This window comes from Pongo pygmaeus, chromosome 10 (genome assembly GCF_028885625.2).
Source record: "Pongo pygmaeus isolate AG05252 chromosome 10, NHGRI_mPonPyg2-v2.0_pri, whole genome shotgun sequence".
Lineage (NCBI taxonomy): Eukaryota > Metazoa > Chordata > Mammalia > Primates > Hominidae > Pongo > Pongo pygmaeus.
The window spans coordinates 76,192,013-76,207,965 of NC_072383.2; the positions used below are offsets into that span (position 1 = coordinate 76,192,013).

A 15,953-nucleotide genomic window follows, 5' to 3' on the forward strand; every position below is an offset into this window, starting at 1 on the left:
CATACTGAGAATAGGATAAATGCAGGTTTCTAATTCCTTAGGGACACAAGTGGGGACAACACATCCCATGAACACAGGTGAATGAATGCCCCTAGTTTCTCTGAGTTGGGCAATTTCATGCGATCATTTTTTTCTCTGAGGCCAAAGTCTGGTTTGATCTTCCTAGCAGCTTCCAGAACAGAAAGTGAGTTTACTTTGTCTCCATATTCTTTTTCTCCATGCTGGAGAATCCCCTGCTTTCCTGATCCCACCACAAAAACTCCCCTGAGGATGAAACCTTGGCTTTCCATGTTTCCAAGGAAGCCTCGATTCCAGGCTGGAGGTAGTTGTACCACCCTCCCAGAGGGCTAAATCCCGTAAACGTCATCTTCTGTCTTTGTAGATCATAGAACTTTTTATTATCATCCAGGAAGATTTCTCTTTTGAAACAAGGCTGGAAAAACTTTATGTCTGTCCTGACCTGCTCATTAACGACTGCATAGAGGGAGACACCCAGCATATCCAACTTGGGTTGCAGGGAGGACAGATCTGCAGCCCCCTCTTGCCAGAGAAAACAGCCTGGCACAGCCACAATCACAACCCCATTCTTCCCCCTGATAGCTTCTTTGCTTTGAAAGCCATTGGTTACCTCTCCAGTGTTTTCAGGTCTATATTCTCCAGGTACTCCAGCACCTCTTTCCAGGGCTTGGACAAAAATACATCTGTGTTGGGCAGCATCAGTGCCAAGGCAGCAGCCTCCAAGGGCTCCTGCACCCATACACCACATCCCCACAGAGAAGCACCTTGGGTCCTCAAGTGCCTCCCTCTTCTTGCCTTCTCCCAAGCCTGAAGCCCGGACACTAAGGGGTCAAACCCTCCTGGGCCCCGAGGTTTCAAAGGGCCTCATTACTTTTTCTTTTTTCCCTGGAAAAGAAATTCTAATCATGCACCTACAGAGGATTCACATTTTTCAGTAAGTTGAACTTTCCAGCTTTCAGCCAGGACAAGACTCAAGGCTATGTCTTTTCTGTTGCAACCCTTCCCACTATATTGAGTAGGGCTTTTAGCAATTGAAAACGATTATTATGGTCATGGTTTCATATAAGCTAATGATTTCATATCAAACACCAAGTTTTTGTTTCCTAACCTAAATAGCGATAAGAGTATTTACCTATAATGCCAAAGAATGTATAGCTTCTATTTATTTTAAGTTGCAGTTGATTTTTTTTTTTTTGCAAAAGACATGGTTTTATTCTTTTTATGGTTTAATAGTATTCCATTGTGTATGTATGCCACATTTTCTTTTTTATTTATGTATTTATGTATGTATGTCTGTATTTATTTATTTATTTATTGTTATTATACTTTAGGTTTTAGGGTACATGTGCGCAATATGCAGGTTAGTTACATATGTATACATGAGCCATGCTGGTGTGCTGCACCCACTAACTCATCTTCTAGCATTAGGTATATCTCCCAATGCTATCCCTCCCCACTCCTCCCACCCCACAACAGTCCCCAGAGTGTGATGATCCCCTTCCTCTGTCCATGTGTTCTCATTATTCAATTCCCACCTATGAGTGAGAATATGCAGTGTTTGGTTTTTTGTTCTTGCGATAGTTTACTGAGAATGATTATTTCCAATTTCATCCATGTCCCTACAAAGGACATGAACTCATCATTTTTTACAGCTGCATAGTATTCCATGGTGTATATATGCCACATTTTCTTAATCCAGTCTATCATTGTTGGACATTTGGGTTGGTTCCAAGTCTTTGCTATTGTGAATAATGCCGCAATAAACATACATGTGCATGTGTCTTCGTAGCAGCATGATTTATAGTCCTTTCGGTATATACCCAGTAATGGGATGGCTGGGTCAAATGGAATTTCTGGTTCTAGATCCCTGAGGAATCGCCACACTGACTTCCACAAGGGTTGAACTAGTTTACCATCCCACCAACAGTGTAAAAGTGTTCCTATTTCTCCACATCCTCTCCAGCACCTGTTGTTTCCTGACTTTTTAATGATTGCCATTCTAACTGGTGTGAGATGGTATCTCATTGTGGTTTTGATTTGCATTTCTCTGATGGCCAGTGATGATGAGCATTTTTTCATGTGTTTTTTGGCTGCATAAATGTCTTCTTTTGAGAAGTGTCTGTTCATGTCCTTCACCCACTTTTTGATGGGGTTGTTTTTTTCTTGTAAATTTGTTTGAGTTCATTGTAGATTCTGGATATTAGCCCTTTGTCAGATGAGTAGGTTGCGAAAATTTTCTCCCATTTTGTAGGTTGCCTGTTCACTCTGATGGTAGTTTCTTTTGCTGTGCAGAAGCTCTTGAGTTTAATTAGATCCCATTTGTCAATTTTGGCTTTTGTTGCCATTGCTTTTGGTGTTTTAGACATGAAGTCCTTGCCCATGCCTATGTCCTCAATGGTAATGCCTAGGTTTTCTTCTAGGGTTTTTATGGTTTTAGGTCTAACGTTTAAGTCTTTAATCCATCTTGAATTGATTTTTGTATAAGGTGGAAGGAAGGGATCCAGTTTCAGCTTTCTACATATGGCTAGCCAGTTTTCCCAGCACCATTTATTAAATAGGGAATCCTTTCCCCATTTCTTGTTTTTCTCAGGTTTGTCAAAGATCAGATAGTTGTAGATACGCGGCGTTATTTCTGAGGGCTCTGTTCTGTTCCATTGATCTATATCTCTGTTTTGGTACCAGTACCATGCTGTTTTGGTTACTGTAGCCTTGTAATATAGTTTGAAGTCAGGTAGTGTGATGCCTCCAGCTTTGTTCTTTTGGCTTAGGATTGACTTGGCAATGCGGGCTCTTTTTTGGTTCCATATGAACTTTGAAGTAGTTTTTTCCAATTCTGTGAAGAAAATCATTGGTAGCTTGATGGGGATGGCATTGAATCTGTAAATTACCTTGGGCAGTATGGCTATTTTCACAATATTGATACTTCCTACCCATGAGCATGGAATGTTCTTCCATTTGTTTGTATCCTCTTTTATTTCCTTGAGCAGTGGTTTGTAGTTCTCCTTGAAGAGGTCCTTCACGTCCCTTGTAAGTTGGATTCCTAGGTATTTTATTCTCTTTGAAGCAATTGTGAATGGGAGTTCACTCATGATTTGGCTCTCTGTTTGTCTGTTGTTGGTGTATAAGAATGCTTGTGATTTTTGTACATTTATTTTGTATCCTGAGACTTTGCTGAAGTTGCTTATCAGCTTAAGGAGATTTTGGGCTGAGACAATGGGATTTTCTAGATATACAATCATGTCATCTGCAAACAGGGACAATTTGACTTCCTCTTTTCCTAACTGAATACCCTTTATTTCCTTCTCCTGCCTGATTGCCCTGGCCAGAAATTCCAACACTACGTTGAATAGGAGTGGTGAGAGAGGGCATCCCTCTCTTGTGCCAGTTTTCAAAGGGAATGCTTCCAGTTTTTGCCCATTCAATATGATATTGGCTGTGGGTTTGTCATAGAGAGCTCTTATTATTATGAGATACGTCGCATCAATACCTAATTTATTGAGAGTTTTTAGCATGAAGTGTTGTTGAATTTTGTCAAAGGCCTTTTCTGCATCTATTGAGATAATCATGTGGTTTTTGTCTTTGGTTCTGTTTATATGCTGGATTACATTTATTGATTTGTGTATATTGAACCAGCCTTGCATCCCAGGGATGAAGCCCACTTGATCATGGTGGATAAGCTTTTTGATGTGCTGCTGGATTAGGTTTGCCAGTATTTTATTGAGGATTTTTGCATCAATGTTCATCAAGGATATTGGTCTAAAATTCTCTTTTTTGGTTGTATCTCTGCCCGGCTTTGGTATCAGGATGATGCTGGCCTCATAAAATGAGTTAGGGAGGATTCCCTCTTTTTCTATTGATTGGAATAGTTTCAGAAGGAATGGCACCAGTTCCTCCTTGTACCTCTGATAGAATTTGGCTGTGAATCCATCTGGTCCTGGACTCTTTTTGGTTGGTAAGCTATTGATTATTGCCACAATTTCAGCTCCTGTTATTGGTCTATTCAGAGATTCAACTTCTTCCTGGTTTAGTATTGGGAGAGTGTATGTGTCGAGGAATTTATCCATTTCTTCTAGATTTTCTAGTTTATTTGTGTAGAGGTGTTTGTAGTATTCTCTGATGGTAGTTTGTATTTCTGTGAGATCAGTGGTGATATCCCCTTTATCATTTTTTATTGCATCTATTTGATTCTTCTCTCTTTTTTTCTTTATTAATCTTGCTAGTGGTCTATCAATTTTGTTGATCCTTTCAAAAAACCAGCTCCTGGATTCATTAATTTTTTGAAGGGTTTTTTGTATCTCTATTTCCTTCAGTTCTGCTCTGATTTTAGTTATTTCTTGCCTTCTGCTAGCTTTTGAATGTGTTTGCTCTTGCTTTTCTAGTTCTTTTAATTGTGATGTTAGGGTGTCAATTTTGGATCTTTCCTGCTTTCTCTTGTGGGCATTTAGTGCTACAAATTTCCCTCTATACACTGCTTTGAATGTGTCCCAGAGATTCTGGTATGTTGTGTCTTTGTTCTTGTTGGTTTCAAAGAACATCTTTATTTCTTCCTTCATTTCGTTATGTACCCAGTAGTCATTCAGGAGCAGGTTGTTCAGTTTCCATGTAGTTGAGTGGTTTTGAGTGAGATTCTTAATCCTGAGTTCTAGCTTGATTGCACTGTGATCTGAGAGATAGTTTGTTATAATTTCTGTTCTTTTACATTTACGGAAGAGAGCTTTACTTCCAAGTATGTGGTCAATTTTGGAATAGGTGTGGTGTGGTGCTGAAAAAAATGTATATTCTGTTGATTTGGGGTGGAGAGTTCTGTAGATGTCTATTAGGTCCGCTTGGTGCAGAGCTGAGTTCAATTCCTGGGTATCCTTGTTGACTTTCTGTCTCGTTGATCTGTCCAATGTTGACAGTGGGGTGTTAAAGTCTCCCATGATTAATGTGTGGGAGTCTAAGTCTCTTTGTAGGTCACTCAAGACTTGCTTTATGAATCTGGGTGCTCCTGTATTGGGTGCATATATATTTAGGATAGTTAGCTCTTCTTGTTGAATTGATCCCTTTACCATTATGTAATGGCCTTCTTTGTCTCTTTTGATCTTTGTTGGTTTAAAGTCTGTTTTATCAGAGACTAGGATTGCAACCCCTACCTTTTTTTGTTTTCCATTTGCTTGGTAGATCTTCCTCCATCCTTTTATTTTGAGCCTATGTGTGTCTCCGCACGTGAGATGGGTTTCCTGAACACAGCACACTGATGGGTCTTGAGTCTTTATCCAATTTGCCAGTCTGTGTCTTTTAATTGGAGCATTTAGTCCATTTACATTTAAAGTTAATATTGTTATGTGTGAATTTGATCCTGTCATTATGATGTTAGCTGGTTATTTTGCTCATTAGTTGATGCAGTCTCTTCCTAGTCTCGATGGTCTTTACATTTTGGCATGATTTTGCAGTGGCTGGTACCGGTTGTTCCTTTCCATGTTTAGTGCTTCCTTCAGGAGCTCTTTTAGGGCAGGCCTGGTGGTGACAAAATCTCTCGCATTTGCTTGTCTGTAAAGGATTTTATTTCTCCTTCACTTATGAAGCTTAGTTTGGCTGGATATGAAATTCTGGGTTAAAAATTATTTTCTTTAAGAATGTTGAATATTGGCCCCCACTGTCTTCTGGCTTGTAGAGTTTCTGCCGAGAGATCCGCTGTTAGTCTGATGGGCTTCCCTTTGAGGGTAACCCCACCTTTCTCTCTGGCTGCCCTTAACATTTTTTCCTTCATTTCAACTTTGGTGAATCTGACAATTATGTGTCTTGGAGTTGCTCTTCTCGAGGAGTATCTTTGTGCTGTTCTCTGTATTTCCTGAATCTGAATGTTGGCCTGCCTTGCTAGATTGGGGAAGTTCTCCTGGATAATATCCTGCAGAGTGTTTTCCAACTTGGTTCCATTCTCCCCGTCACTTTCAGGTACACCAATCAGACGTAGATTTGGTCTTTTCACGTAGTCCCATATTTCTTGGAGGCTTTGCTCATTTCTTTTTATTCTTTTTTCTCTAAACTTCCCTTCTTGCTTCATTTCATTCATTTCATCTTCCATAGCTGATACCCTTTCTTCCATTTGATCGCATTGGCTCCTGAGGCTTCTGCATTCTTCACGTAGTTCTCGAGCTTTGGTTTTCAGCTCCATCATCTCCTTTAAGCACTTCTCTGTATTGGTTATTCTAGTTATACATTCTTCTAAATTTTTTTCAAAGTTTTCAACTTCTTTGCCTTTGGTTTGAATTTCCTCCTGTAGCTCAGAGTAATTTGATCGTCTGAAACCTTCTTCTCTCAGCTCGTCAAAGTCATTCTCCATCCAGCTTTGATCCATTGCTGGTGAGGAACTGTGTTCCTTTGGAGGAGAGGCGCTCTGCTTTTTAGAGTTTCCAGTTTTTCTGCTCTGTTTTTTCCCCATCTTTGTGGTTTTATCTACTTTTGGTCTTTGATGATGGTGATGTACAGATGGGTTTTTGGTGTGGATGTCCTTTCTGTTTGTTAGTTTTCCTTCTAACAGACAGGACCCTCAGCTGCAGGTCTGTTGGAGTACCCGGCCGGCCATGTGAGGTGTCAGTGTGCCCCTGCTGGAGGGGTGCCTCCTAGTTAGGCTGCTCGGGGGTCAGGGGTCAGGGACCCACTTGAGGAGGCAGTCTGCCCGTTCTCAGATCTCCAGCTGAGTGCTGGGAGAACCACTGCTCTCTTCAAAGCTGTCAGACAGGGACATTTAAGTCTGCAGAGGTTACTGCTGTCTTTTTGTTTGTCTGTGCCCTGCCCCCAGAGGTGGAGCCTACAGAGGCAGGCAGGCCTCCTTGAGCTGTGTGGGCTCCACCCAGTTTGAGCTTCCCAGCTGCTTTGTTTACCTAAGCAAGCCTGGGCAATGGTGGGCGCCCCTCCCCCAGCCTGGCTGCCGCTTTGCAGTTTGATCTCAGACTGCTGTGCTAGCAATCAGCGAGACTCCGTGAGCGTAGGACCCTCTGAGCCAGGTGCGGGATACAGTCTCCTGGTGCGCTGTTTTTTAAGCCTGTCGGAAAAGCACAGTATTAGGGTGGGAGTGACCCGATTTTCCAGGTGCCGTCTGTCACCCCTTTCTTTGACTAGGAAAGGGAACTCCCTGACCCCTTGTGCTTCCCGAGTGAGGCAATGCCTCGCCCTTCTTCGGCTCGCGCACGGTGCGCGCACCCACTGTCCTGCGCCCACTGTCTGGCACTCCCTAGTGAGATGAACCCGGTACCTCAGATGGAAATGCAGAAATCACCCACCTTCTGCATTGCTCACGCTGGGAGCTGTAGACCGGAGCTGTTCCTATTCGGCCATCTTGGCTCCTCCCCCCCCGCAGTTGATTTTTTAAAAAAGCAAAAAGCCTAACCCTTTAACTTCAAAAAATGAATTTAAAATGTTTGTGTAGGTCATAGGAATATGAAAAAAATAATTTTATACAACATCTAAAACACACCCAAATCACCTAAAGTGCTGTAAGCTTGCTAAGTTCTTCATGTCTCCTATCAATTCTTTCATTAATTGATGTTAATTTGATTAGTTGACTCCTTATCCTATTTTTCCTCACCATTATTGTTCTGATTAAATCCACATTCATTATTCCTTAGGAAAAAAAGGCTCACCACTTACTATGTCTGACATTGGTGAAGTCGTTTAAACTTAATTTTCTTATCTCTTGAATGGATACATAATACCTAGGTCATATTGTAAAGAATGACGGATATAGTGTATGTAAAGATGGAGAAGTGTGTAAGACTTGACAGATTCTGCCAAATCATTATTTTCACTGGAAAGCATGTCTCACGCTATCATAGAGTAGCATTCATCAGATATGCCTGAGCTTTGTCTATATTTAAGTGAGTAGTAATTTACAAGATGGTAACCACAGGATTTTATGTAAAAGACATTCATAGATTGTGTTTTTGAAAGATTGTATTTTTGAAAGCACAAAACTATGACATTTTTATCAAGGACTCATTTACCACAGATATCAAATATTAGTGCAAAGATAAGTTTATGCTAAGATTTGCATAAATTAAAGTTAACATGGCAACTGAAGCCAACATGTCCATGGTCACAATGTGTTAAAAAATGAATGGTTCTGTAGCACACTTGGGAATGTATTTTATTACATAGTTTTCAGAGTTAAAACACAATTAATAAATGAAATGTGAATTTTAATTTTACTGTCAACAAAGCTCTCTGTAGAGCTTTAATGTTCTGATGAATTAGAAAACCACTGATCAAATACATCCCTTACATTTCATTGCTATAGAAACCGAGTCTGAAAAGTCAAGTTTACCTTTCTAGGGTGTGGGTTTCCCCCCTTAATCTATTGTGGTTTATATTAGAGATCTCTCAGCTATGTCAGACAGGCCATGACTTAAGTGACACTGCCCTCTTGATTCTCTTCATACTTTTCCAACTACAATTCTTTCTCCTGGGGTTGCTCATCTTAACATAGCTGTGTCATTTATTGTAGACACAAGGTCACTTTTGAGAGTGAATGGGACTATATTAATAATTGTTCCAGGTATTAGGTGCAAACCCTGGGCAATGCAATTCATCCTCCATCTCCTCCTTATATTTATGTGTTTACCAAGTTGTTTTTCCTTTAGACTATTTTTTATCCTAAACCCTTTTTCTATGTTCTCATTCACAACTTTAATCTCTCAAATCAACATTTCACTTTCTGTCTGAGACCTTTTTCAACTCTAAAACTAAAATCCCATCAGTGTGCTAGATCATATAGCCACCTCAAATCAAAGTATTTTCTTAAGTTCTTTTCTTCTATTTGTCTTATAATTTCATGTATCATCCTTCTCTCTACTCTAGTACAAAATCCGTGTAATCAATAGTCTTACTTGAAACTGTACTCTTCATATTGTACATTTTCAATAGACAGGAACCTGTGATTTTATCTTCAGAATATCTCCTACATCTGTCTCTCATTTTCAGGGACATTGTCCTTGCTGAAGTTTTTTTAACTATAGACAATTGCAGCAGATTTGAAATTGATCTTACTCTGTCGACTCCCTTATGTTTCAACATTTTCACCCATTGGAAGGTATAAAAGAAGATATTCCTATCCATGTCAACACAATCTCATGTACCTCTCCAGATCTTAGAAACATGTATGGCTTCAAATCAGGCATTTTGAGATCTTTATGCTGTATGGTTTCAGAGTGGAAAAAAGGATTGATTCAAAAACATAATATTTAAAGACTTTTTATTGTATTTACAGTTCACCTGAACCTCTGTTTATTGGGCAAGAAAATGAATGCTCTTAAAATGCAATAATAAATTACAGTTACTTTATTATTAAATTTTAAATATATATATATACTTACCTTAAATATGTCCTCTTGTTGTCTTTAACATCACCCATTTTTGATTTGACCATTATATTTTTTGAATAATCAGTAAGATACAGGATTATTATTAGTATTCAAAAGTTGCAGTATTCATGTTTTCTTTATTCTTTCTACCAATTAAAATGTGTTAATATATAACATTTTTTGAAACTTTACCGTAAAAAATCACAACATATATTAGAAAATTAAGATCACTATAATATGTCATATTTAGTAGACTACTGTGAGCTACTGCCACAGTAAACTATGGTTTGTGTGTCGTTCCCAGCATGCTAGCCCTAGTAGAAACCATTCCCATTCAAGAAAGACTAACAAAGTATAACTTATGTAAATCAAAAAGTCTTCGGATGAAATTTCATTTGGGAAAATAACCCAATCGCTACCCTTCAATTTTATATGAATAAATAAATGGAAGAATAAAAGGCCTCTAAGATCCATTCACAGCCAGGAGACACACAAGAATTTCTAAATAGAAGAGAAACAGAAGAGGTCATAGTTCTTGTAAGCCATCTCATAACCTGGTGAGACTCATTGTCATGCCCCCATGCATGATAATAATTGCTCAGATTCATTTTTCACCTTGCCACAAGGGTTACATGCAGGAACATTAGTGTCAACCTGTCACTTCTAATATCCATCTAATATTCTCTAAATTTGATGGATCCTTTTGCATACAGTGATTGTTAAACACCCTTGCATAGGAACAGTTTCTATGCTTTTGCACTCAAACCTTCCTCTACCTTGAATCCTTTCCCATCTTCGTGTTCACCCTTCAATCTTCTTAGAATAAACTCCTGTCTTCTATTCTTTTGGAAGCATAGAATCTCACAGTCAGAAGAGATCATATCTGTTTCAACCCTTCATCTCTTATGTAAAATTTTGTGACATCTCTAGCTTCTTCTTTAAACCCACCAATGACAGAAACTACTAAAATCTAGAAATAACACTTTTGGAATTCTTTAAGAGATCAAATAAAATTTTCCTGAATCTTCACCTATTGTTCTTAGTTATATATATCCAGATTCTACAAAATAAGTCAAAGTTAGATTGCATATGACAGCTCTTCATATTTAAAACAATATAATAAACTCACTAGTTAATGTCTAGCTGTAGATGCAAAAGTAGAGGTGACTTGGGGTTATTTAAAAACCCAGTCCAGCCAGACACATTGGATCATGCCTGTAATAGCAGCAGCACTCAGGAGGCTGGGGCAAGAGGATCCCTTGTCCAGGAGTTAGAGGCTACAGTGAGCTATGATCGTGGGACTGCATACTCCAGCCTGGGAGACAGAGTGAGACCCTGTCTCAAAATAATAGTATTTAATAATATCATAAAAACCCAGTCCACATTTATATAGGATCCTGTTTTCCTCAAGTTACTACAAATAAATATATAATCTTAATAAAAGATTAGTGGCTTGGCCAAGATAGTGGCTTGGCTATGCAAATGCAATTTAAGACAAAGTTGGTAGCCTTCTTTCTCCTAATATATTGCCATATCTGTTTCTCTTCTATTTAGAAATTCTTGTGTGTCTCTTGGCTTCAAATGGATCTTATAGGCCTTTTATTCTTCCATTTTTTATTCATAAAAAAACTGAAGGGTAGTGATTGGGTTATTTGCCCAAAGCAGATGGAAAGCAAAACTACCACTAGAAGCTCTTTACCAATTTGTGTTCCATTCAAAAAATTATCTTTGTATATCTTACGTTTGTCTTCTATTGTATAGTTTTTCTTGTTCTATTTTACATATTAAGTTTTCTCCTTCTTCAGACATCTGCCCTACTGGATACTCTTGAAATCAGAGACTGTGTCATATTTTTCCTTCAACTACAACATCTAAAAGCAGATGTGTCGTAGTTATTAACTTAATTGAACACTCTTAAATAGTTGGGTGTAATTTCCAATGCAGAAGCTATCAAAAGTGTTTGTAAATGCAAACTATTCCCTTTAAAATCTATCCCAATCCTCATTAATGTTTCATCTTGATAGAGCTAAGTATTATGTATTGAAATTGTAGAAGTACACTTCACTTGGACATCTCTGCAATCATTTAGGTAAGAATTATACAAAGCCAAAAAGCAAATAAAATATCCTCCTAACCCTATAGATACGTATACTAAAATGATGCACTTGCAAATTTGTTTAATACTTCATTAATTTAAACAAGAGTAAATTCATACCATGAACCAAGAATAGGGTGACTTACCCCAATCTTGCCACCTTAAACATAAACATTTTAAGTCTTGAATGTCCTACAGTGTACCTACTGGCTGTTGTCACTAATCAGACTGAAGTGGTACTAATGGTCGCTGCAGGCTGAAGGAATATGCTTGAAAGGCAGATCCTCTCCCTCTCCCTTTTTTACTTTTTTCTCCTTTCCATCCTTTCTTCTTTTTTTCCAATAAATTTTGCACTTTTCAGATTCATATTTTCTTCCTTTTCCATTACATTTTAAATATGTGATTCTTAGTCCTATGCTTCCTTTTACTCCAATCAATAACTGGCTCTATCAGAGGGTTGGTCTGTGTGTTAATTCGGTTAATACCAGAATTATCAAGCACAGTGCCTTCCAAATGTGAGATACTTCTCTCCGGTTACCTCTGGGTATACTTTTCCTGTTTTACATTGTTTTGAGAGCCAGTACTTGTATTAAGAAGAAGTTTACTGCCTGTGTCAAAGAAAAAAAACTTAGTAAATTTCGAAGTGATGTCAGAACAACTCTAAGCCACTGACAGATTCCCCAAGGTTTTGAAAATACTCGTTAGTTCCCTTTATATCTTAAGAGGCTCCTGCCTGCTTTCTCATATAGCAGTAACAAACTTGCTTTTCTTAAATATGAGCATTTAAAATATCTTTCTCAATTTTTCTGCTTCGCTTTTATTCCAAATTTCACAACTGTATTGTTTTCCAATGCAGTTGTACATACAATCAACCAAATCTTTCCTTAAATTGATGACTACCAGATGAGGACTCTTTGGCAATAAGCAATAAGAAAATAAATTGTTATTAAAAATTACAGACTTAAGATACTTCTTTGGAAATATAACATGTTTGTGACTTTTGACCATCTCATCGTGATATGCTCATCTTAAACAGAGTAGAAAATCATTTCATATAATTAACTTTATGGTGGGCTACAGATACCATGTATGTCACATTGTGTTTAGTTATAAAAATGTTTATTACACACTATTTCCTTATAACCTAACTTTGATAATAATGATGGCCCTAATCATGAACTTACATCAATTAAGAGTTTGAAGTGACTGAGAGTATTTGCCTGGAAGCATTTAAAGCCCTCCTTGGGAAATTTAGATGTTTTATATTTTACTTTCTTTTTGATTTTTCTTTTTCCATTAAAATGATGACTATTTTTAAAGAGAAAACCGAAAACTCTAGAAAGACCATCTTTTTTTCATAACAGGTAGCAGAAAATACCATGTTATTACATTTCTAGCAAGAGCAGTAGGTGACTTGTTGGTTTTGTGTACTGTTGCTTTAGAAATTGACGTAAGGCTTGCCATAAAAGTGCCAGAGGAAAAGAGGGACACAATGGGATCTGTTATTGAACATTTCAGAGGCAGACTCTTACCTTAAATAGGGGCTCACTATACATTCATGTTTTCATAAGAATTGGGATCATGTTCTTACTTTATGTCAACCTGCTATTTTCGTCTTTCAAGCTTCAGAGTAATAGGCTGTGTGTGCTTTATTTTTCAGTGAGCCCAACAAATTTGTCTCAATTTAACCTTCCTGGGCCCAGCATGATGCGCTCAAACAGCATCCCAGCCCAAGACTCTTCCTTCGATCTCTATGATGACTCCCAGCTTTGTGGGAGTGCCACTTCTCTGGAGGAAAGACCTCGTGCCATCAGTCATTCAGGCTCATTCAGAGACAGCATGGAAGAAGGTAAGCGTTGGGGGGGAATAAAGATGAAGTCACTTTATTTAAACCCTGAGAGGGAAACCATCATGTCACTCACATCACAAAGATTCCTGAAGAGGAAAATAAACTAGTGTAATTATCATTTGGGAAACGAGAAGCTTGAAGAAGTTTTATTCTGTATTATCTTCTATTTCTTTATGTATTTGGAAATATGCCAGAATTTGTTTAGATTAATACTTGGCTGTAGAAGAGTTTAGACTAAATCTACTTTTCCAGTACAGAAATATACATAGAAACTATTTTCCCAGGTGCGTCAAATATCAGAGCAAATGTTTTGTTTGACATTTTGGTTAAAGAGCCATAAAGACACGCAAACCAGAAACATTATTTTATGAAAATACCACATGTTGCTGACTTTTATTCCCAGGAATTCCCTCTGGTGCTAATTTTTTATTATATCATTTTAGAATTCATATTGTACCTACTTTTTTGCTTTATAAGTCATTATTTCTTCATCCAATAGCAATAAAATTGTCACCTAACCTAATAAATATCTTTACAGTTATATAGTTCTATGTAAATACTCTAAATAAATCAGCTTGAAAACCTCAGGAAGCTGAGTTGATGCTCAAATATATATATTTTTGTAAACTGTAGAAGTTCAAATGTCAAATTTAACAATAATTTGAGAGACTTTTCTCTTTGATTTAATGAATTTTTTTTTAGTATCCATAAAGAAAACTTACAGCATACATATTATAAAGCATGTCAGCTAAGGATAAAATAAAACTAGACATACAAATTCAAACTGATTAGAATGAAATTATTAACCTTATAATTATGTTTAAAAGAAAAGTCTCCAAATCTTGAGACATACAAGAGTTTAAGTCTTTAGCCATCCATTTATTTGTGGTATAAACTTAGGCAAGTTTCTTAACCTTCTTATCCCTAAGTTCTGCATCTGTAACTTCTTAGGTTTGTCACAAGGATGAAATATGAGAATAAAGAACAATTCTGTTCCATTATCTTTTCCCTTCCTACCTTCTTATTTAAAGTATCTTCTGACTGAGGGGTTAGGCAGCCATTAAAATTGACTCATGTTTTTCAGGTCACCACTATGGATTTAATATACTGGCACTAAATCAGTAGAGAAGAGTTGTCATTGCCTTTTGCAATATTAACCAAACCACTAAGTTCACTATGACAGACAGTGAATTATATCCAGTGACTCCACTGATTGTTGCCATGTAGATAGACAAAATATAACCATTCTCAAATGTAAGGACACTGCTTTCTGAAATGGTTCTGTTGCTCTCTTCACAGATAGGCTTCTTATAATACTTTTAAAATAATTTGCTAAGCATACAGATGGCTTTCTAGAGTGTGGCATTTACAAATAAAGTGATTTTTATATACTGGGAAATTCTGGCCTTCAATGTATCAGGATTAAATAATCTGAATTTCTGAAAGCTAGCCTCAGTGGGCAAGATGGCTTTTTTTGTGCTCATGCATTGAATACTGAACTATTCTAGTTCTTAAATGGTGATCTAGATTCAAGACTTATTGAACTAGATTGAAGGGACTTTATTGATATCCTATCTAATGCTCACACTGACAGATGAAGAGACTGAGCCACATGTTCTAAGGTCATAAACAAAAAGAATGAGAATGAGATCGTCTGATTAATTGTCCACCTTTCCTATGGTACATCAGGGTAACACTTTAGTTTACGAGGGTATTATTAGATATTGAAAGAATTTTTTTTTTAATAATTGGCTCAAATACCAACATTTTCCACATCACATAGAATAATAGCTTTGCCCAAGTTAGAAAACTGGGGGTTGTTCTTTATTCCTCTTTTGACCACATCTATATACTCAGTTTTAAAAAGATTCTTCCTGGTATCCTTCAATTCCATCCCCATGTTTTCATCCATAAGCCTAGTGCAGCTATTCCAGCCGTCTCCTGATCAGGTCTTAAGCACCTCCCATATGTCCTTGTAGTACCCACCATATTGATCTCAGTAGCAGTCATAGTACTCTATTGTAAATATCTTTTAAATTATTATCTTCTTTTTGAGCTTTTGGGATTTTATCTTATTTATTTTTGCAGCTCCGGGATCTAGCAACAGCTTGTCACATTGTTCATGCTCAACTGTTTGTTTAATGCACAATGAGCAGAAATAACCATACTACTCCATAGTAAAAAGAGGATGAACTTTTCTGAAAATATTAGTCAGCACCATTTTATCCACCTTTTGGGTTTAGTACATTGGAAGTGTAGGAGTATAAAGCAAAATGTCCAGTGTTTACAATGGTATTTTGAAATATATAAAAGCCAGTGCGACATTTCCATTCTCAATTTCTCTGAGACACCACCTTGAAAAAAGAAGTATTTTTCTCTTACTAAAATTAGTAAAGGAACAGTAATTCCACATTTATAAGAGTATGATCAATGCATCACAGATAATGTTGTCATAACACATTAGATAAAAGTGCTTATTTTCCTGAAATTATATGGAGAAAAAAATCTGAAAGTGGACCTGTGTTGGATACAAATGAAATAAATAAGGTACATATATTTTTTAAGGTTTAAAAGTTTATGGCAACTTTAGTTTGGGTTTCCATGCTATCCTATTTATTATATGGGAATTTACTGTACCTTTCAACACATA

General features: G+C 37.3%; 1 protein-coding gene and 1 pseudogene across 2 annotated transcripts in view; one reads left to right on the forward strand and one right to left on the reverse strand.

Annotated features, from left to right (window-relative positions):
• Positions 1-15,953, forward strand: part of NAV3 (neuron navigator 3) — a 924,153-nt gene that overhangs the window by 834,117 nt on the left and 74,083 nt on the right. For both annotated transcript variants that reach the window (XM_054443382.2, XM_063646517.1), the window contains one exon: positions 13,115-13,303. In XM_054443382.2, coding sequence (XP_054299357.1) covers positions 13,115-13,303 — 189 coding nt within the window. The remainder of the gene's footprint in view (positions 1-13,114; positions 13,304-15,953) is intronic.
• On the reverse strand, positions 30-9,409 carry LOC129009856 (peroxiredoxin-like 2A; annotated as a pseudogene).